Source organism: Salmo trutta, chromosome 2, assembly GCF_901001165.1.
Source record: "Salmo trutta chromosome 2, fSalTru1.1, whole genome shotgun sequence".
Taxonomy (NCBI): Eukaryota; Metazoa; Chordata; class Actinopteri; order Salmoniformes; family Salmonidae; genus Salmo; species Salmo trutta.
The window spans coordinates 60,004,385-60,027,255 of NC_042958.1; the positions used below are offsets into that span (position 1 = coordinate 60,004,385).

General features: G+C 41.6%; 1 protein-coding gene and 1 pseudogene across 1 annotated transcript; one reads left to right on the forward strand and one right to left on the reverse strand.

The window, feature by feature from the left end:
- Positions 1-1,854: 1,854 nt before the first annotated feature.
- Positions 1,855-3,991, forward strand: csf3a (colony stimulating factor 3 (granulocyte) a). Its single transcript, XM_029708910.1, has 5 exons — positions 1,855-1,917; positions 2,426-2,610; positions 3,028-3,138; positions 3,368-3,508; positions 3,630-3,991. The coding sequence occupies exons 1-5, from the start codon at positions 1,902-1,904 to the stop codon at positions 3,822-3,824; spliced, it is 648 nt and encodes a 215-aa protein (XP_029564770.1). The 5' UTR covers positions 1,855-1,901; the 3' UTR covers positions 3,825-3,991.
- Positions 3,992-11,073: 7,082 nt separating this feature from the next.
- The window catches only part of LOC115163279 (mediator of RNA polymerase II transcription subunit 24-like), a 39,231-nt pseudogene continuing 27,433 nt past the window's right edge, over positions 11,074-22,871 (reverse strand).

A 22,871-nucleotide genomic window follows, 5' to 3' on the forward strand; every position in this document is an offset into this window, starting at 1 on the left:
TTAGTTTTAGTGTCAAAGCATGAAGAGAAACCGGATCTGCTACAAGGAGGACTATACAACTATACAAGACATGGTTGAGAAGTGCTGACAAAACACTGCAAGGAATCTAGTATAGAATTGGAATCCATAAGACAGCCTTTGGTCAATTTGTACAAATAATGTTGAAATGAATACATAAGTCAAAACAACAGTCAATAAAACACATATAGATTATGATTTAGTCACATATAAGAGAAGAGCCGTGGCTGGATGTCAGTTTGAGATTTTCCCCTTAGAAGAAGCAAATTAAGACTAGGAAACCCACCTATAGGCTGAGAGGAACCTGTTTGCACGTGCTGATGAATGCCACTGTTGAGTAAATCAGAAACTGAGGCTTGGGTAACAAGAGGCCACAAGATGGCAGTCTTGTATGAAACCCCACAGAGCCTCATTCCAGTTCTCTTTTACATCACTCACTCCACTTGCTCAAATCAGGGCAAATCCTAACTCCCATTTAAGAATTTTCACTGATGGCAATCGAGACTAAGAACACAAGTGAAACTAAGTGGAATTTATGATTTGACCACACTATCAAATCCAGAGTTTTAGGGAATAAGGATATTTATGAATCCACTGCACATGTGAGATGTTTTTTGTTTCGTAAAGGTGACGTAATTCCTGAAATGTAATGTTTTGTTATAGTGGATTACTAAAATGTAGTATTTTCAGACCTGTGATGAAAACTACTGTGGAACTCTCGGTGGTCCCCCCTCCAGTATACACTGACTATACCAAACATTAAGAACAGCTTTTGCCTGTCAGAACGGCCTCAATTCGTCTGGGCATGGACTCTACAAGGTGTCTAAAGCATTCAACAGGGATGCTGGCCCATGTTGACTCCAATGCTTCCCACAGTTGTGTCAAGTTAGCTGGATGTCCTTTGGGTGGTGGACCATTCTTGATACACACAGAAAACTGTTGAGTGTGAAACCCAGCAGCGTTGCAGTTCTTGACACAGACCGGTGTGCCTGGCACCTTCTACCATACCTTGTTCTAAGGCACTTAAATATTTTGTCTTGCCCATTCACTCTCTGAATGGCACACATACACAATCCATGTCTCAAGGCTTAAAATCCTTATTTAACCTGTCTCCTCCCCTTCATCTACACTGATTTGAAGTGGATTTAAAAAGTGACATCAATAAGGGATCAAAGTTTTCACCTGGATTCACCTGGTCAGTCTGTCATGGAAAGAGCAGGTGTTCTTAATGTTTTGTATTCTCAGTGCATGTCAGGACAGTTCTGTTTCATTGGGCTTTCCAGATACGTATGTTTTCCTCTAATTAACATTGCCTGAGGACAGGCTCAGTTTTTGGAATGTAGGAATTCCAGATAGTTATTTTTTTCCCAGAATTGAATGACTTCAATATTCCTCAGAAAATCTGCTGGTCTACACAGCTTTTCCTAACCAAAATCCTAAAATGTATGTGAACATGAAGTTATTAATGTCATAATTTGCCAAGCCAGGCTCCATTGTCAATAAACACAGCTGCCAAATTATAACACCATGCCAACACATTTTAAAGATGTGTTTTAGATGTTCAAGTTGTTTCAAGATCCTTTCCATGTTCATAGTACTATACATGTACTATGTCTGTATTCAATTAAAATGTGTCTATAACACAGCCCATTCAATTGCAATATTTGTACACTTCCAACAACACTTTCACTACAAAAGATATTACAAAGAAAAGATGACTGATTCAACTCGATACTGTACAACTAGTATTGTGATAGAAAGGGAATTCCCATCAACTAGTATAAATATAGTGGGTAAAGGCTATGATGGTATCTAACAACTTGCGTTCACTGGTCGGTCAATTGTATCAGCAAATTCCTTGAAGTGTCATCAACCCAAAGGCAATGAACATTGTGATAGGTGAGTAGTACAAGTCCCTCCTTCACCGCTGCTAGGCGGACTGACTGCACAACAACTGGATATGAGAAAGAATGCAACAAGTAAAGTAAAATGTGGAATATATTCTAGTAGACAATTCATTAGATGGACAGCTATTAAACGCCAAAAGTGTACAATTCGGGTGTTTCAACTTTTTAGTTCAGACCAAAGTTATTTCGGAGAAAGAAGGATACTTCAGACCAAGTCAAAAAAGGTGATGGAATCAAGGCTATCAAAAGATAGTTTGAAGTTATAGCTATGGATTTATTTTTAAAGGTGCAGGTATTTTTGACAGGGGTTCCTATTCCTCTGTTGCTATTTTTAACTAGGTTATACTCACGGGGATGCGTGTAATTTGCTAGGGCAAAGGGGACAGATATTGCATATTCATGTCAACCAATGATCTCACCGTTTCATCACAACCCCGACTTCTACATTGCATTAACCCGGAGGTTCGGAAGCTATAAACAGTCAACATTGTTCTCTACAGTTTTCGCCATTCTCTGCAACATGGCCAGCTACGGTCAAAGCGCACCGATCTTGGAGTATTCTGGCGAGGCGGGTCAACTAGTCGACGATCCAGAATTCAACCTGTCCGTAGAAAACAGCCAGAGTTTGATCAAAAAGGTGTTGGAGGCTATTCCTGCGACACACGCATCGTGCATTCATTCTGAGGTAAGTGGATCGGCCTCGGCTAAGCCACTAACGTTACTTCTGCCCGTGGCAGGCTGTACCAGACAGTACCGTTTATGTATATGTGGGGAGAGTGAGCTGTATAGGCCTAATACAATCAGATGTATTATCATTCTCCATATTACAGGAAATGTATATTTAATAGCATACACAAGCCTTGAATAAGCTATTACCATTCTGGACTATGTTTTTAATGTTTATGGTGGTCTGAGCGTGCACCAAAAAATGGCAACTGTAGCCTATATAGGCCTACTATTACGCACAAAATGTATCCATTTTTGATAGGTGGAATCAGTTATTTTAGTTGGAAATTCCACTCAGTTTAGATACGTATTTAAATGGACGTACAATGTTCTAATTCTAAACATTGGTTTTCTAATCATGTCTTTTGGCTCTCAGACCCTGATTCTTAACTCGAGCAGTGAGAACAGGAAACTACAATACCTGGCGATCAACCTTGGCATCCCCTCTGCTCCCACACTCAACGCCTTGACGGATAACTTTACTCTGGTGAGCATCAGACTGCACTACAGCCTCTATGCCTAATTCACGTGAAAATGAAGACCAGGTTCAGGATGAAATATGTTACTACCTGGAGCCTATAGTACTATAGTGACGGCCAGGCCTGCCCAGGAACAACTCTAGGCCCGGATTAGAAACTATAAGAAATATGGCATCTGAAAATGATATCAGCCCTAGAAACAAGGCATTGCTTTGACATTTGAGGTCTCTCCATCAGGAGACCTGTCTGAGACGTATGTCAGAGGGACTACAGGTGCACCAGGACCTGCTAAGAGCTGTCGTACAACGCCTGGCCAACACAGAGAGCATCACTGCACTGCTGACTGATATCAGAGATCTCCGCATCCAGATCAACAGGGTGAGGCTCCCTGTAAAATGACTTATACACCATGCACGCAGACACAGTATTAGAAAATCCATTGGATTCAAATACTGTTCCGACATAAATGCTGATTAATTAGAGTTCTTTGTATCTCCAGATGCTGAAAGCGGTCCAAGTGGCGGAGAGCCCGTTGGCGGTGCAGCCCACAGCCACAAGCCTGGCCTCTCGTCTCACTGGGGACTATGAGGTTCAGGTAGCCACACATCTGACTCTGGTGCAGCTCCAAAGCTTTGGCCAGGACATAGTCCGCAGTCTAAGGAACATAGCCCAAGCAAATGGGGAGAGGGATTGACCCAAAACTGACTTGAAATTGCCATGTTTTTATGGTGATCTATTATTTTATTTATTTATGATCTATTTATTATTTAGTCTATTTATGATTAGATGTGTATTTATAAAATGCTTAAAATATAATTGAAATGCTTTTTTATACGTTGTAATTACAGTGCATTTGGAAAGTATTCAGACCCCTTGACTTTTTCCAGATTTTGTTACAGTACAGCCTTATTCTAAAATTGATTAAATCGTTTTTTCCCCCCTCAAATCTACACACATCATACCCCATAATGACAAAGCAAAAACAGGTTTTTAGAATTTTTAGCAAATATATATTTTGGGGCGGCAGATAGCCTAGTGGTTAGAGCATTGGGCCAGTAACCGCAAGGTTGCTAGATCGAATCCCAGAGCTATAAAGGTAAAAATCTGTCATTTTGCCCCTGAACAAGGCACTGTTCCTAGGCCATCATTGTAAATTAGAATTTGTTCTTAAATTTATTCAACTAGGCAAGTCAGTAAAAAAAAAAAAAAAAACGGAAATATCCCATTTACATAAGTATTCAGACCCTTTACTCAGTACGTTGTTGAATCACCGTTGGCAGTGATTACAGCCTTGAGTCTTCTTGGGTATGGCACAACAAGCTTGGCACACCTGTATCTGGGGAGTTTCTCCCATTCTTCTCTACAGATCCTCTCAAGCTCTGTCAGGTTGGATGGGGAGCGTCGCTGCACAGCTATTTTCAGGTCTCCAGAGATGTTCGATCGTGTTCAAATCCGGGCTCTGGCTGGGCCACTCAAGGTCATTCAGAGACTTGTCCCGAAGCCACTCCTGTGTTGTCTTGGCTGTGTGCTTAGGGTTGTTGTCCTGTTGGAAGGTGAACCTTCTCCCCAGTCTGAGTTCCTGAGTGCTCTGGAGCAGGTTTTTAAATCAAGGACCTCTCTGTAATTTGCTCTGTTCATCTTTTCCGTGATCCTGACTAGTCTCCCAGTCCCTGCCGCTGAAAAACATCCCCACAGCATGATGCTGCCACCACCATGCTTCACCGTAGTGATAGTGCCAGGTTTCCTCCAGATGTGACGCTTGGCATTCAGACCAAAGAGTTCAATCTTGGTTTCATTAGACCAGAGAATCTTGTTTCTCAGTCTGAGAGACCTTTATGTGCCTTTTGGCAAACTACATGTGGGCTGTCATGTGCCTTTTACTGAGGAGTGGCTTCCGCCTGGCACTCTACCATAAAGGCCTGATTGATGGAGTACTGCAGAGATGGTTGTCCTTCTGGAAGGTTCTCTCATCTCCACAGGGAAACTCTGGAGCTCTGTCAGAGTGACCATCGGGTTCTTGGTCACCTCCCTGACCAAGGCCCTTCACCCCCGATTGCTCAGTTTGGCCAGGCGGCCAAGTCTAGGAAGAGTCTTGGTGGTTCCAAACTTATTCTATTTTAGAACAATGGAGGCCACTGTGATCTTGGAGACCTTCTATGCTGCAGATATTTTTTTGGTACCTTTCCCCAGATCTGTGCCTCAACACAATCCTGTCTCGGCGCTCTACGGACAATTCCTTCAACATCGCTTGGTTTTTGCTCTGACATGCACTGTCATCTGTGGGGCCATAAATAGACAGGTGTGCCTCTTTCCAAATCATGTCCAATCAATTTAATTTACTACAGGTGGACTCCAATCAAGTTGTAGAAACATCTCAAGAATGATCAATGGAAAGAGGATGCACCTGAGATCAATTTCGAGTCTCATAGCAAAGGGTTTTAATACTTATGTAATTTTTTGGGGGGGTCTCGGGTCCTCCGAATCATGACCCGCCAATCCGTGCTCCTTAACACCCGCCCGCTTATCCCGGGAAACCAGCCGCACCAATGTGTCGGAGGAAACACCGCTCAACTGACCACCGAAGTCAGCCTGCAGGCGCCCGGCCCGCCACAAGGAGTCGCTAGTGTGAGATAAGCCAAGTTAAGCCCTCCGGCCAGAACTGCCAATTGTGCACTGTCCTATGGGACTCCCAGTCACGGCCGGTTGTGACATAGCCTGGGATCGAACCTGGATCTGTAGTGACACCTAAAGCACTGCGATGCAGTGCCTTAGATCGCTGCGCCACTCGGGAGGCCCTGTTTTTTATTTTGTATAAATTATCAAACATTTCTAAAAACCTGTTTTCGCTTTGTCATTATGGGGTATTGTTTGTAGATAAATGTAATCCATTTTAGAATAAAGCTGTAACGTAACAATATGTGGAGAAAGTCAAGGGGTCTGAATACTTTCCAAACGCACTGCAAGCCTACTCAATTATTCACCTGTATGCTTTGTGAGCAACCCTTGTAGTAAGCTTCATAAGCTGTTATCAACTTTTGTCCCAGGGTGTCATTGAGTTAGTTTTTTTTGTTATACATGAATCCACCATTTGTATTTCATAAGTTCTATGAAAATGTACTGTTTTTACAGAGACAATTGCATGCAAGTATCTGTATGTTACACTTCATTTTGGAGTTATTGGTACATTTTATTTTGTCAAATGCAATGCATTAGCGCTCACCAAATATACACTGAACAAAAATATAAACATGTAAAGTGTTCGTCCCATGTTTCATGAGCTGAAATAATAAAAGAACCCAAAAATGTTCAATATGCACAAAAAGCTTATTTCTCAAAAATGTTTTGTTTACATCCCTGTTGGTGAGCATTTTTCCTTTTCCAAGATAATCCATCCACCTGAGAGGTGTGGCATACCAAGAAGCTGATTAAAACCTGTTGGGGCTAGGGGGCAGTATTTGCACGGCCGGATAAAAAACGTACCCGATTTAAACTGGTTACTACTCTTGCCCAGAAACGAGAATATGCATATAATTAGTAGATTTGGATAGAAAACACTCTAAAGTTTCTAAAACTGTTTAAATGGTGTCTGTGAGTATAACAGAACTCATATGGCAGGCCAAAACCTGAGAAGATTCCATACAGGAAGTGCCCTGTCTGACAATTTGTTGTCCTTCAGTTGCATCTCTATCAAAAATACAGCATCTCTGCTGTAACGTGACATTTTCTAAGGCTTCCATTGGCTCTCAGAAAGTGTAATGGGGTGTCTGCAGTCTCTGGGCGAAGTACAGCAGCTCTGTTTGCGAGTGGTCAGCCTGGAAACAGTGACACTGAGAAGCGCTTTCATGAGAATTCTCCATTTTTTTCTTTCAGCCTTTAAATGAGTACAATGACGCCCGGTTGGAATATTATCGCTATTTTACGAGAAAAATAGCATAAAAATTGATTTTAAACAGCGTTTGGCATGCTTCGAAGTACGGTAATGGAATATTTTGTATTTTTTTGTCACGAAATGCGCTCGCGCGTCACCCTTCGGATAGTGAATATTGCAAAATGTGCTTTCGCCGAAAAGCTATTTTAAAATCTGACACCGCAATTTCATAAAGGAGTTCTGTATCTATAATTCTTAAAATAATTGTTATATATTTTGTGAACGTTAATCATGAGTAATTTAGTAAATTCACCGGAAGTTTGCGGTGGGTATGCTAGTTCTGAACATCACATGCTAATGTAAAAAGCTGGTTTTTGATATAAATATGAACTTGATTGAACAAAACATGCATGTATTGTATAACATAATGTCCTAGGAGTGTCATCTGATGAAGGTCAAAGGTTAGTGCTGCATTTAGCTGTGGTTTTGGTTTTTGTGACATATATGCTTGCTTTGAAAATGGCTGTGTGATTATTTTTGGCAGGGTACTCTCCTGACATAATCTAATGTTTTGTTTCACTGTAAAGCCTTTTTGAAATCGGACAATGTGGTTAGATTAACGAGAGTCTTGTCTTTAAAATGGTGTAAAATAGTCATATGTTTGAGAAATTGAAGTTATAGCATTTTTGAGGTATTTGTATTTCGCGCCACGCGATTCCACTGGTTGTTGACTAGGGTGGGACTAGCCCAGGGAAGGTAAACAGCATGATCATTACATAGGTGTACCTTGTGCTGGGGATAAAACAAGGCCACTCGGAAATGTGCAGTTTTGTCACACAACACAATGCTACAGATGGCTCAAGTTGAGAGAACATTCAATTGGCATGCTGACCTCCGGAATGTCCACCAGAGCGGTTTGCCAGAGAATTGAATGTTCATTTTTCGACCATAAGCCACCTCCAATTATGTTTTAGAGAATGTGGCAGTACATCCAACCGGCCTCACAACCGCAGACCACATTTGAATGAACAGATATCGTGATGAGATCCTGAGACCCATTGTGCCATTCATCCGCTGCCATCACATCATTCAGCATTATAATACATGGCCCCAAGTCGAAAGGATCTGTACACAATTCCTGGAAGCTGAAAATGTCTCAGTTCTTCCATGGCCTGCATACTCACCAGACATGTCACACATTGAGCATGTTTGGGATGCTCTGGATCGACATATGACAGCGTGTTCCAGTTCTTGCCAATATCCAGCAACTTCGCACAGCCATTGAAGAGGAGTGGGACAACATTCCACAGGCTACAATCAACAGCCTGTTCAAACTCTATGCAAAGGAGATGTGTCACACTGCATGAGGCAAATGGTGGTCACACCAGATACGGACTGGTTTTCTGATCTACACCTTTTTTTAAATATATTGTTTAAGGTATCTGTGACCAACAGATGCATATCTGTATTCCCAGTCATGTGAAATCCATAGATTAGGGCCTAATGAATTTATTTCCATTGACTGATTTCCTTATATGAACTGTAACTTGTTGCATGTTATATTATATTTTTGTTAAGTATAATTACAAAAATGAGGTTTGCAATTGCCAAATATGGTAGGACAAGGGTTGTCTAGTAAAAGCAGTTGTTCCTTAAAATGGTGGGGCTAGATGCTTGGTTGACCGTCTACAGAGGAACTGAAGGATTATTAGACAGTGAGTAAGCATCTTCTGTAAACCCGAAAGTAACATTTAGACTGTTACGTCTAATGACATCACTTATTTCCACCCCCATCCAGGGATTGCATTTAGGAAGTTATGCAAGGCTAGATTACTGATAAGCACGAGCTCACTAAGAATCACCAGTGGGGTGTTCCTTCAAAGGCCCGGGGAATATCACTTAGAGAGCATCACACCACCATGTGACAGTGAAGAGGTTGAACATGGGGATTATGGTTATTGTGGTCGTGTTCATTTGGCATCAAACGGAAGAAAATGGTCTGAAACAGGGATTAACTACCAATAACAATGCTTAGTCATTTTCAGTTGCAAAATGTTTTGCTTTGATGTGCCCTAAAGAATACGTCCCTTTGTCTCAAAACAATGCCATGTGATCATCCGTCATGGGTAAGGCCCTGTGTTTTGGTTATTCATGTCATATGACCTAGTTTGTTTCCTTATCCAGAAATGAGAATAAGACAAAATCTGAGGATGGTGCTGGACCATCTGACTTAAAGCTTTATCAAACTGTCCCCTTTTTATAAGGTTAAAATCCAGGTCATGTGACATGATTAAACAAAACACAGGGCCCTATTGATGGGATAGTGACATTCAGTAGTCATATGTTTGATAACGACAAAAACAAAGCAAGCAAAGGGAGGAAGTCACTGTAAACAATGTTACAGGTAGGTAGCCTATTACTCTAGCAAGGAGCGCTGAAGGTCAATTAATGAACATTACCATTGGACACATCTACTCATTCCAGGGTTCTTCTTTATTTTTTTACTCTTTTCTACACCTGTAAAAGAATAGTGAAGACAAACTATTTAATAACACATATGGAATCATGTCATAACCAATAAAGTGTTAAACAAATCAAAATATTTTATATTTCAGATTCTTCAAAGTAGCCACCTTTTGCCTTGATTACAGCTTTGCACAATCTTGGCATTCACTTAACCAGCTTCACGAGGTAGTCACCTGGAATGCCTTGTTAAAAGTTAATTTGTGGAATTTCTTTCCTTCTTAATGCGTTTGAGCCAATCAGTTGTGTTGTGACAAGGTAGGGGTGGTATACAGAAGATAGCCCTATTTGGTAAAAGACCAAGTCCATATTATGGCGAGAACAGCTCAAATAAGCAAAGAAAAACGGTAGTCCATCATTATTTTAAGGTCAGTCAATCCAAAACATTTCAAGAACTTCGAAAGTTTCTTCAAGTGCATTCACAAAAACCATCAAACGCTATGATGAAACTGGCTCTCATGAGGACTGCCAGAGTAAATGACCCAGAGTTACCTCTGCTGCAGAGGATAAGTTTATTCAAGTTAACTGCACTTCAGATTGCAGTCCAAATAAATGCTTCACAGAGTTCAAGTAACAGATATCTCTAAATCAACTGTTCAGAGGAGACTGCGTGAATCAGGCCTTCATGGTCAAATTGCTGCAAAGAAACCACTACTAAAGGCCACCAATAAGAAGAAGAAACTTGCTTGGGCCAAGAAACATGAGCAATGGACATTAGACCGGTGGAAATCTGTTCTTTGGTCTGATGAGTCCAAATTTGAGATTTTTGGTTCCAACCGCCATGTCTTTGTGAGACGCAGAGTAGGTGAACGGATGATCTCCGCATGTGTGGTTCCCACCGTGAAGCATGGAGGAGGTGGTATGATGGTGTGGGGGTGCTTTACTGGTGAAACTGTCTGTGATTTATTTAGAATTCAAGGCACACCTAACCAGCATGGCTACCACAGCATTCTGCAGCAATAAGACATCCCATCTGGTTTGCGTTTAGTGGGACTAAAAGTGGGACTTTTTCTCAAAAGAACAATGACCCAACACACCTCCAGGCTGTGTAAGGGCTATTTGACCAAGAAGGAGAGTGATAGAGTGCTGCATCCGATGACCTGGCCTCCACAATCACCTGACCTCAACCCAATTGAGTGGTTTGGGATGAGTTGGACCGCAGAGTGAAGGAAAAGCAGCCAAAAAAGTGATCCGCATATGTGGGAACTCCTTCAAGATTGTTTGAAAAGCATTCCAGGTGAAGCTGGTTGAGAGAATGCCAAGAGTGTGCAAAGCCTATAAGGCAAAGGGTGGCTACTTTGAAGAATCTAAAATCTAAAAAATATTTTGATTTGTTTAACACTTTTTTGGTTACTACATGATTCCATATGTTATTTCAGTTTTGATGTCTTCACTATTATTCTACAATGTAGAAAATAGTAAAAATAAATTAAAACCCTTGAATGAGTAGGTGTCCAAACTTTTGACTGGTACTGTATATACTTTGTATTTAAGTGAAAATATTAGAATTCTGAAAAATATCAGCATACTGAAAAACACAAAATATCTTAAATTAATTTAGAAGGTATTTACATTTTCATGAGACGTTATTATAAAGATGACAACATGTACACTTTCTATGAATACTGATTCCAAGATTGTGAAAACATTTAATTTTACAGTTTTGTATTACTGACCATAGAGACTATCAAAATGAAAGGAAACCTAAATTCGAATGAATGATGAAGCAATCAGGATTACATAACAGTTGTTAACCAACTTCGGAGTATCATAACTGGTATTTCTATGCCAACGTGATGAAACACCATCTAAGCAGAGTCCCAAGCTTTGAAGTGTGAATCCTAACTTCCACTTTGTCAAGTCTTCTCTTAGTCTCTCTCACATTGACACTAATGCATGACTAAATAAAATGTTGATTTATGTGTGAAGCTGGTTTCGCCCCTGAGTGACTGGGGAAATAGAATCCATGGAGAAGGCAGAGGTGGGAGAGCTGAACCCTGGGCAATGGGAACCATCAGGGATCTATAAGGCAAAGCTGGCCTTTGCCGCTACACTCCTCCCCAGGGGCAGAGTCAGATCAGTGATGCCCAGGACCACCTTGGGCTTGGCCAGTACAGGAAGCTTCACCAGCTCTGAGACCTGGGGGCAGGCACACAGACAGACAGGACACACACTTCTTACCAGCTGTGGCAGTCTCCAGATTCTAATTATTTATATACAGTTGTGAAGTCGGAAGTTTACATACACTTAGATTGGAGTCATTAAAACTAGCTTTTCAACCACTCCACAAATTTCTTGTTAACAAACTATAGTTTTGGCAAGTCGGTTAGGACATCTACTTTGTGCATGACACATTACATTTTTCCAACAATTGTTTACAGACAGATTTCACTTATAATTCACTGTATCACAATTCCAGTGGGTGAGAAGTTTACATACACCAAGTTGACTGTGCCTTTAAACAGCTTGGAAAATTCCAGAAAATGATGTCATGGCTTTAGAAGCTTCTGATAGGCTTATTGACATCATTTGAGTCAAATGGAGGTGTACCTGTGCATGTATTTCAAGGCCTACCTTCAAACTCAGTGCCTCTTTGCTTGACATCATGGGAAAATCAAAATAAATCAGCCAAGACCTCAGAAAAATAATTGTAGACCACAAGTCTGGTTCATCCTTGGGCGCAATTTCCAAATGCCTGAAGGTACCACGTTCATCTATACAAACAATAGTACGCAAGTATAAACACCATGGGACCACACAGCCGTCGTACCTCTCAGGAATGAGACACATTCTGTCTCCTAGAGATGAACGTACTTTGGTGCGAAAGTGCAAATCAATCCCAGAACAACAGCAAAGGACCTTGTGAAGATGCTGGAGGAAACAGGTACAAAAGTATCGATATCCACAGTAAAACGAGTCCTATATCAACACAACCTGAAAGACCGCTCATCAAGGATGAAACAAAAATGGAACTGTTTGGCCATAATGACCATCGTTATGTTTGGAGGAAAAAGGGGGACGCTTGCAAGCCGAAGAACACCATCCCAACCGTGAAGCACGGGGGTGGCAGCATCATGTTGTGGGGGTGCTTTGCTGCAGGAGGGACTGGTGCACTTCACAAAATAGATGGCATCATGAGGATGGAAAATTATGTGGATATATTGAAGCAACATCTCAAGGCATCAGTCAGGAAATGAAAGCATGGTCGCAAATGGGTCTTCCAAATGGACAATGACCCCAAGCATACTTCGAAAGTTGTGGCAAAATGGACTAAGGACAACACAGTCAAGGTATTGGAGTGGCCATCACAAAGCCCTGACCTCAATCCTATAGAACATTTGTGGGCAGAACTGAAAAAGCGTGTACGAGCAAGGAGGCCTACAAACCTGACTCAGTTACACCAGCTCTGTCAGGAGGAATAGGCCAAAACTCACCCAACTTATTGTGGGAAGCTTGTGGAAGGCTACCCGAACCGTTTTACCCAAGTTAAACAATTCAAAGGCAATGCTACCAAATACTAATTGAGTGTATGTAAACTTCTGACCCACTGGGAATGTGATGAAAGAAGTAAAAGCTGAAATAAATCATTCTCTCTACTATTATTCTGACATTTCACATTCTTAAAATAAAAAGTGGTGATCCTAACTGACCTAAAACAGGGAATTTTTACTAGGATTAAATGTCAGGAATTGTGAAAAACTGAGTTTAAATGTATTTGGCTAAGGTGTATGTAAACTTCCGACTTCAACTGTAGCTCTTCAAATTATAAAATAATACAATTCAATAAAAGTATGAACAAAGAAACAAGAGGAATGAGAAGTAATTTTTTTCTTATCATACATTAAAAGCATCATTATAAAAGTGTGGATGTAAGAACGAGGTCAGCTAGAGACTTGGGGTCAGATGTACTAAGATAAAAAAAAACATAGAAGGCAGAAATAGTAAAATTATCATTATCAGAAGAAATAAAAAAAAATCATCATTGCAGGAATATGTCTCCCCAGAATGTGTTGAGTAAAAATCCAATGTCAGAGGTCACATTCTTACCAAAGTTGCGTAGAACTAACAATCAACTTATCACTACTCTCCTTCCCCTAGACTACCACAGTTCATCTCCCCCACGGTCAACTCCCCTCTCTCCCACTCACCATGGTGAAAGGCATGAACTGCAAGATACTCCTACAGCTGCCCTGTTCCAGGCACTCCACACACTCCTTCATGAGATCTTCAGGAACAGGTTGGCTTTAGAGGGAGAAAGTGTACTAGAGACGTGGGGCCAGATTTAGTAAGAGTTATTATTTTTTTTAAATCATATTTTAGTCATTTAGCAGACGCTCTTATCCAGAGCGACTTAATCAAACATATACAGTGAGGGAAAAAAGTATTTGATCCCCTGCTGATTTTGTACGTTTGCCCACTGACAAAGAAAGGATCAGTCTATAATTTTAATGGTAGGTTTATTTGAACAGTGAGAGACAGAATAACAACAAAAATATCCAGAAAAACGAATGTAAAAAATGTTATAAATTGATTTGCATTTTAATGAGGGAAATAAGTATTTGACCCCCTCTCAATCAGAAAGATTTCTGGCTCCCAGGTGTCTTTTATACAGGTAATGAGCTGAGATTAGGAGCACACCCTTAAAGGGAGTGCTCCTAACCGCAGCTTGTTACCTGTATAAAAGACACCTGTCCACAGAAGCAATCAATCAATCAGATTCCAAACTCTCCACCATGGCCAAGACCAAAGAGTTCTCCAAGGATGTCAGGGACAAGATTGTAGACCTACACAAGGCTGGAATGGGCTACAAGACCATCGCCAAGCAGCTTGGTGAGAAGGTGACAACATTTGGTGCGATTATTCGCAAATGGAAGAAACACAAAAGAACTGTCAATATCCCTCTGCCTGGGGCTCCATGCAAGATCTCACCTCGTGGAGTTGCAATGATCATGAGAACGGTGAGGAATCAGCCCAGAACTACACGGGAGGATCTTGTCAATGATCTCAAGGCAGCTGGGACCATAATCACCAAGAAAACAATTGGTAACACACTACACCGGGAAGGACTGAAATCCTGCAGTGCCCGCAAGGTCCCCCTGCTCAAGAATACATATACATGCCCCTCTGAAGTTTGCCAATGAACATCTGAATGACTCAGAGGACAACTGGTGAAAGTGTTGTGGTCAGATGAGACCAAAATTGAGCTCTTTGACATCAACTCAACTCGCCGTGTTTGGAGGAGGAGGAATGCTGCCTATGACCCCAAGAACACCATCTCCACCGTCAAACATGGAGGTGGAAACATTATGCTTTGGGGGTGTTTTTCTGCTAAGGGGACAGGACAACTTCACCGCATTAAAGGGACGATGGACGGGGCCATGTACCGTCAAATCTTGGATGAGAACCTCCTTCCCTCAGCCAGAGCATTGAAAATGGGTCGTGGATGGGTATTCCAGCATGACAATGACCCAAAACACACGGCCAAGGCAACAAAGGAGTGGCTCAAGAAGAAGCACATTAAGACCTTAATCCCATAGAAAATCTGTTGACGGAGCTGAAGGTTTGAGTTGCCAAACGTCAGCCTCGAAACCTTAATGACTTGGAGAAGATCTGCAAAGAGGAGTGGGACAAAATCCCTCCTGAGATGTGTGTAAACCTGGTGGCCAACTACAAGAAACGTCTGACCTCTGTGATTGCCAACAAGGGTTTTGCCACGAAGTACTAAGTCATGCTTTGCAGAGGGGTCAAATACTTATTTCCCTCATTAAAATGCAAATCATTTTATAAGATTTTTGACATGCGTTTTTCTGGATTTTTTTGTTGTTATTCTGTCTCTCACTGTTCAAATAAACCTACTATTAAAATTAGAGACTGATCATTTCTTTGTAAGTGGGCAAACGTACAAAATCAGCAGGGGATCAAATACTTTTTCCCCCACTGTAAGCTAGAATGAAATCGTTATGAGAAGCACTAAAACATTAAAGGCATGCCCTGGTAAGCCATACTGGTAAGCCACAATGCCTAATAGGTGCTAAAGGTTTGAGACCGGCGCATGGTTCTAACCTAGGACGCGGTTGAGAGGGTCCCTCATGTTGACCGTATGGAGCTGGGAGGCCGACAGGGAGGTGGACATGGAGCGGTCACCTACAACACAACCACAGGAGACAGGGAAAAGATTAAAGGTCATTATAGTGACAATCAACAGGAATGGAGAAAGAGGAAAAAGTGTCTTCATTAGCAAAGTCAAGAGAGTAGGGGGGTTATTGTGGTTCATAGGCAGCCAAGGTTAAAGACCCCATATGGAAGTTTTGTAAGCGAGTACGGTTACATGCACACAATAATACGATTATTGTGAAGTCAGATTAATATACTGAACAAAAATATAAATGCAACAATTTCAAAGACTTTACTGAGTTATAGTTCCTATAAGGAAATCAGTCAATTGAAATAAATTCATTAGGCCCTAATCTATGGATTTCACATGACCGGGAATACAGATACTTTCTGTATCTGTTGGTAACAAAGGTAGGGGTGTGGATAACATTTAAAAAAAAAAAATCTGTATCCGGTGTGACCACCATTTGCCTCATGCAGCGCGACACCTCCTTCGCATAGAGTTGATCAGGCTGTTGATTGTTGTCCTACTCCTCTTCAATGGGTGGGTGACGTTGCTGGATATTGGCAGGAAGTGGAACACACGGTCGTACACGTCAATCCAGAGTATCCCAAACATGCTCAATGTGTGACATGTCTGGAAGAACTGGGACATTTTCAGCTTCCAGGAATTGTGTACAGATGGGGCCATGCATTACGTTGAAACATGTGATGGCGGCGGATGAATGGCACAACATCACTGTGCATTCATATTGCCATCGATAAAATCCAATTGTGTTCGTTGTCCGTAGCTTATGCCTGCCCGTACCATAATCCCGCCACCACCATGGGGCACTCCGTTCACAACGTTATCAGTAAATCGCTCACCCACACGACCCCATAAACGCTGTCTGCCATCTGTCCGGTACAATTGAAACTGGGATTCATCCGTGAAGATCACACTTCTCCAGCGTGCCAGTGGCCATCGCAGGTGAGCATTTGCCCACTGAAGTCGGTTATGACGCCAAACTGCAGTCAGGTCAAGACCCTGGTGAGGATGATGAGCATGCAGATGAGCTTCCCTGAGACTATTTCTGACTGTGTGCAGAAATTCTTCGGTTGTGCAAACCCACAGTTTCATCAGCTGTCCGGGTGGCTGGTCTCAGACGATCCCGCAGGTGAAGAAGCCGGATGTGGAGGTTCTGGATGGATTATCTTGGCAAAGGAGAAATGCCCACTAACAGCAATGTAAACAAATTTGTGCACAACACTTGTGAGAAATAAGCTTTTTGTGCGTATGGAACATTTCTGGGATCTTTATTTCAGCTCATGAAACATGGGACCATTTGATAAATGCCGAAAATAGCAAATAAACAAACGTTCTACCACAGCAACCATGTTATTTCTGTGACACAAAGTTCGGACACAAAGTTGGTATGTGAAAACTATTTCTAAGATGCATACTCAGTTTTCCCGAACTCACTTCACTCGCGCAAAAGAAGGAAGCCCACGCTGCTGGTGCTTGCACATGCGCAGATCAAATACACCGATGTACCTCGGATTAAGGCGTCTACATGTCCTAGTAATTCGAAAGATTGCTCAGAAAACCAGGTGTTTTAATTGGCGTATGCTTACTTCGATTATGACCTTACACCGATTAAGATAAGCAGAGTAAGGCGTTTATATGACTAATGCCATACTCGGCCTACTGCCATAATCAGTTTAAAATCAAATTATTAGTGTGCATGTAAATCAACTCGGTGTATTTTGGTGTCACTGCTCTGACAACCTTATTCAAAGAATCTCTTTACTTCTCAATTCTCTAATTTGCCCTAAATTGGGTCGTCACTAGTTATTACAGCCACAAAGTCAGAATTATGGCTAAACCCCATCGGTTTCTACAATTTATCTTCTTAAAATCGGATTGTAAACCTACCTAATCCTAACCTTACTCACACAGCTAACCTTATGAGATAACACTAGTTGCCACAAGTCAAAATTGGCTAACACCCTAAGTTTTCACTGGTCCTCTTCCCTTATGGATTTCAATTGAAGTACCGGTGTAAGAAATTAAAACATTTCTTAACATATGAATGAGTCTATGAGGACACTTCCTCCTATTTCAAGTCCATAGTGGGGAAAGACAAGTTTCTAAATGACCTTGTTCCCTCCACTATACATACACATGACATCCCACTTAATTTAAAGTGTGTTTTTCCAAAATGTTCTTCTCCACCACCTTCTTGCACACTGCATTTCTACCTGACACTAATTAGTCCACTAACCCTCGTCGTTCAACAGAAGCGTGCTATTGCTTTCCAGGGTAACGCAATATACTGTGTGATTTGATGCAGGGACGTTTTGTTTCTATACAGAATGGCAGGTTTAAATCATGTTAAGGAAAGTAAATTACGCTTACCTAGTGGAGCTTTTAGAATTGCCCATTTCACCCTGGTGACATAGGAAAAAAAGTAACCCTTTTTCTTTCGATTATTGTTGAGCACAACATTTTTTGTTTGCCTGTCATTTGGTTTAGAGAACTTGTGTCAACTTGTAGTTGATGGGGGTTCAGAACCCTACTTGTTCTTGAAAACCTTCATGGAATCTGGTTGAATGCAGTCAACCCCTAAGGCACAGTAAAAAGTAAAACGCCATGTAAATATTGTATTTTGAAACTTGGCTCTCCATAGATACAGTGCCTATGGAAAGTCTACACCCCCCTTTAACTTTTTTCACATTTTGCTACCTTAAAATTACATGTATAAAAGGTATTAAATTACAGATTTTTCATACAGATCTACACAACCGACTCCACATTTTCAAAGTGAAAGAAAGTTATAGAAAATGTTCCAAATAAAAATCAAATAATTTAAAAAACTTAAATATCATAATTGGATAACTCTCCATTAAGATTCTACCACTTTGCACAACTCTTAGGGAAACATATACTCATTATTTTTGTCAAAATTGTTCAAGCTGATTCAATCATTAATAGGCAGCAATATTCAAACCTTGGCTCTGATTTTCAAGCACATTTAAGTCAGGACTGAGACTAAACAACTCAGGAACACCTATTGGAAAGCCATTCTGGTGTGTTTTTGGCATAAACATTTGAGTAAATGTCTCACTGAAAAATAAAACTATCCCAGGGTTAGGTATTCAAAAGACTGAGGTGGGGTTTCCTCTAACTTTTTACCTGAGCTTTGCTCCATTCATATTTATATTGATCCTGAAAAACTCCACAATCCTGGTCGATGACAAGCATACACATAACATGCCATCACAATACTTGAAAATAGAGAGGGTTTCACTCTGTGTTGTATTGGATTTGACCCAAACCTGTAGTTTTTAATTTAGGCCAAAAAGTTAATTGATTTGCCGTGTTGTCTTGCAGTATTACTTAACAGCCTTACTGCAAACAGAATAATTTGGAGTGGATTTTTTAACACAGGCTTCTTTCTTTTCACCTTGTCGAAAGGCCATATTATGGGTTGAATGCAATGTTGTTGATCCCTTTGTATTTTCAAGTATTGTGGCGGAAGCATCATGTTATGTGTTTTTTTATTTATGATTATAAAAATTTAAAAAATCTTGACATGTTCTATAACTTTCTTTCATATCATTTCTATCTGCAACTTTACACAACGTCTGCCTGCTGAACCGGTCCCTGGAGCTGAGCAGACGGAACCCTGCTGTACAGGGACCATGTATAACTAGGGCCGGATTCCCAGGCACAGATTAAGCCTAGCCCTGGACTAATGGGGAATCTCAATTTAAAAGTGTTTTTTTTGGCCAGGACTAGATTTAATCTGTGTTCTGGAAACTGGCCTCTACAGTCACCTATTAAGCCAGATAGCAAGTCCCTATGACTTAGCTAGCTAGCACATGGCACATTATCATAGCATTGTCATTGAGAATCCGAGAAACTAGACTAGGAGGACTCAGTCTTACTTGGCCTGGGCCTTGCTGGGCGGGTCTGCCAGGCTGTGCCAGTAGGCCGAGTCTGTGAGCAGGATGTGGCTCAGCAGGGTGAAGGTGATCTGCTGGGTGTCCAGGCAGAAAATGCTGTAAAGCAGCTCCACCACCCGGTTGGCCCACTCCTGGCGAGTCTCCTTCAGCAGCTCCTGAGACACATAGGAAGTAGGAATGAGAAATGGATTGATACATAGCCTAAATGATATACAGTAAGAGTAAATACACAGCGACAGACACGCATTCAAATAATGTATTCAAAAAAAAATTACTTTAATGACTAGTCAAACTAAAAAAAAACGTCCCTTTTTCAGGACCCTGTCTTTCAAAGATAATTCGTAAAAATCCAAATAACTTTACAGATCGTCATTGTAAAGGGTTTAAACACTGTTTCCCATGCTTTTTAAAATGAACCACAAACAATTAATGAACATGCACCTGTGGAACGGTTGTTAAGACACTAACAGCTTACAGACGGTAGGCAATTAAGGTCACAGTTATGAAAACTTAGGACACTAAAGAGGCCTTTCTACTGACTCTGAAAAACACCAAAAGAAAGATGCCCAGGGTCCCTGCTCATCTGTGTGAACGTTCCTCAGGCATGCTGCAAGGAGGCATGAGGACTGCAGATGTGGCCAGGGCAATAAATTGCAATGTCTGTACTGTGAGACGCATAAGGCAGCGCTACAGGGAGACAAGACGGACAGCTGATCGTCCTCGCAGTGGCAGACCACGTGTAACAACACCTGCACAGGATCGGTACATCCGAACATCACACCTGCGGGACAGGTACAGAATGGCAACAACAACTGCCCGAGTTACACCAGGAACGCGCAATCCCTATATCAGTGCTCAGACTGTCTGCAATAGGCTGAGCGAGGCTGGACTGAGGGCTTGTAGGCCTGTTGTAAGGCAGGTCCTCACCAGACATCACAGGCAACAGCGTTGCCTATGGGAACAAACCCACCGTTGCTGGAACAGACAGGACTGGCAAAAAGTGCTCTTCACTGACGAGTCGCAGTTTTGTCTCACCAGGGGTGATGGTCGGATTCGCGTTTATCGTCGAAGGAATGAGCGTTACACCGAGGCCTGCACTCTGGAGCGGGATCGATTTGGAGGTGGAGGGTCCGTCATGGTCTGGGGCGGTGTGTCACAGCATCATTGGACTGAGCTTGTTGTCATTGCAAGCGATCTCAATGCTGTGCGTTACAGGGAAGACATCCTCCTCCCTCATGTGGTACCCTTCCTGCAGGCTCATCCTGACATGACCCTCCAGCATGATAATGCCACCAGCCATACTGCTCGTTCTGTGCGTGATTTCCTGAAAGACAAGAATGTCAGTGTACTGCCATGGTCAGCAAATAGCCCGGATCTCAATCCCATTGAGCAAGTCTGGGACCTGTTGGATCGGAGGGTGAGGGCTAGGGCCTTGGCCATTCCCCCCAGAAATGTCTGGGAACTTGCAGGTGTATTGGTGGAAGAGTGGGGTAACATCTCACAGCAAGAACTGGCAAATCTGGTGCAGTCCATGAGGAGGAGATGCACTGCAGTACTTAATGCAGCTGGTGGCCACACCAGATACTGACTGTTACTTTTGATTTTGACCCTCCCTCTTTGTTCAGGGACACATTGTTCCATTTCTGTTAGTCACATGTCTGTGGAACTTGTTCAGTTTATGTCTCCGTTGTTGAATCTTATGTTCATACAAATATTTACACATGTTAAGTTTGCTGAAAATAAACACAGTTGACAGTGAGAGGATGTTTCTTTTCTTGCTGAGTTTATTTTTTGGGGGAAAAGTGTAGGCCATTTAAAAACGTGAATGCTTGGTTAAAATAAAAACATCTATATCCATGTGACTTTTGTTACATGCAAGGATAGACCATCCCAATAGGAATTGTTTTTAAAATAAAAATGTCTTTTTAACATAGTTATGACAGCGCGTTGAGCTACTGGTGCTTCAGACACGTGGCTTTGTTTACAATTAGGCTGCGTCTTTTGGTGGTTTTATGCCTCGTTCACGTGCTACACTGGAACTCTGAAATGTCAGACTTGCTGACTTGTTAAATGTGTCACGTGTATAACTACAACCAGTTAGCAAGTCTAAAATTTGACGACATCATCGATGCACTTATTGATGAAGCCAATGACTGATGGTGTACTCCGGAACATATTCCAGTCTGCTAGCAAAACAGTCCTGTAGCTTAGCATTGGCTTCATCTGACCACTTTTTTTATTGATCGAGTCACTGGTGCTTCCTGCTTTTGCTTGTAAGCAGGAATCAGGAGGATAGAATAATGGTCACATTTGCTAAATGAAGGGGGATGGAGAGAGATTTGTATGCGTCTCTGTGTGTGGAGTAAAGGTGTTCTATTGTTTTTTTCCCCCTCTGGTTGCACATTTAACATGCTGATAGAAATTTGGTAAGACGGAATTAAGCTCCCTGCATTAAACTCCCCGGCTACTAGGTGCACCGCCTCTGGGTGAGCGTTTTCCTGTTTGCTTATAGTGGAATACAGCTCATTCAGTGATGTCTTAGTGCCAGTATCAGTCTGTGGTGGTATGTTGACAGCTACGAAAAATACAGATGAAATTCTCTCTAGGTAGATAGTGTGGTCTACAGCTTATCATGATACTCTACCTCAAGCGAGCAAAACCTTGAGACTTCCTTAGACATCGTGCACGAGCTGTTATTTTCAAAAATACATAGTCCGCCACCCCTTGTCTTACCAGACGCCGCTGTTCTGTTCAGCCACGACTCTGAAGCATAAGAGATTACAGTTTTGAATGTCCCGTTGGTAGTTTAATCTTCCGCGTAGGTCATCGATTTTATTTTCCAAAGATTGCACGTTTGCTAGCAGAATGGAAGGAAGTGGGGGTTTATTCAATTGCCTACACATTTTCAGAAGGCAGCTCACCCTCTGGCCCCTTTTTCTCCGCCTTCTCTTCACACAAACAATGGGGATCTAGGCCTGTTCCCGGGGAAGCAGTAAAAAAAAAAAAATATATATATATAATAATTCACGTCGGACTCGTTAAAGGAAAAAAAGGATTCTGCCAGTCCGTGGTGAGTAACCGCAGTTCTGATGTACAGAAGTTAATTTCGGTCATAAGAGACGGTAGCAGCAACATTATGTACAAAATAATATAAAAAAAGTTAAACGCAAAGACAAACAAAACCATAATTGGTTAGGAATACGTCAAACGTCAGCCTTGTTCTCCAGCGCCATCTTGTATCAATAGTTTCTTTCTCATGTTGAGTTTTACATGAAAAGGCAATTTATG

What these genes read in the sequence shown, in the direction of transcription:
- csf3a (XM_029708910.1), top strand. An exon ending in TGACGGATAACTTTACTCTG is followed by an intron (nt 3,139 to 3,367) that starts GTGAGCATCAGA and finishes TCTCTCCATCAG; the next exon opens with GAGACCTGTCTGAGACGTAT. An exon ending in TCCGCATCCAGATCAACAGG is followed by an intron (nt 3,509 to 3,629) that starts GTGAGGCTCCCT and finishes TTGTATCTCCAG; the next exon opens with ATGCTGAAAGCGGTCCAAGT.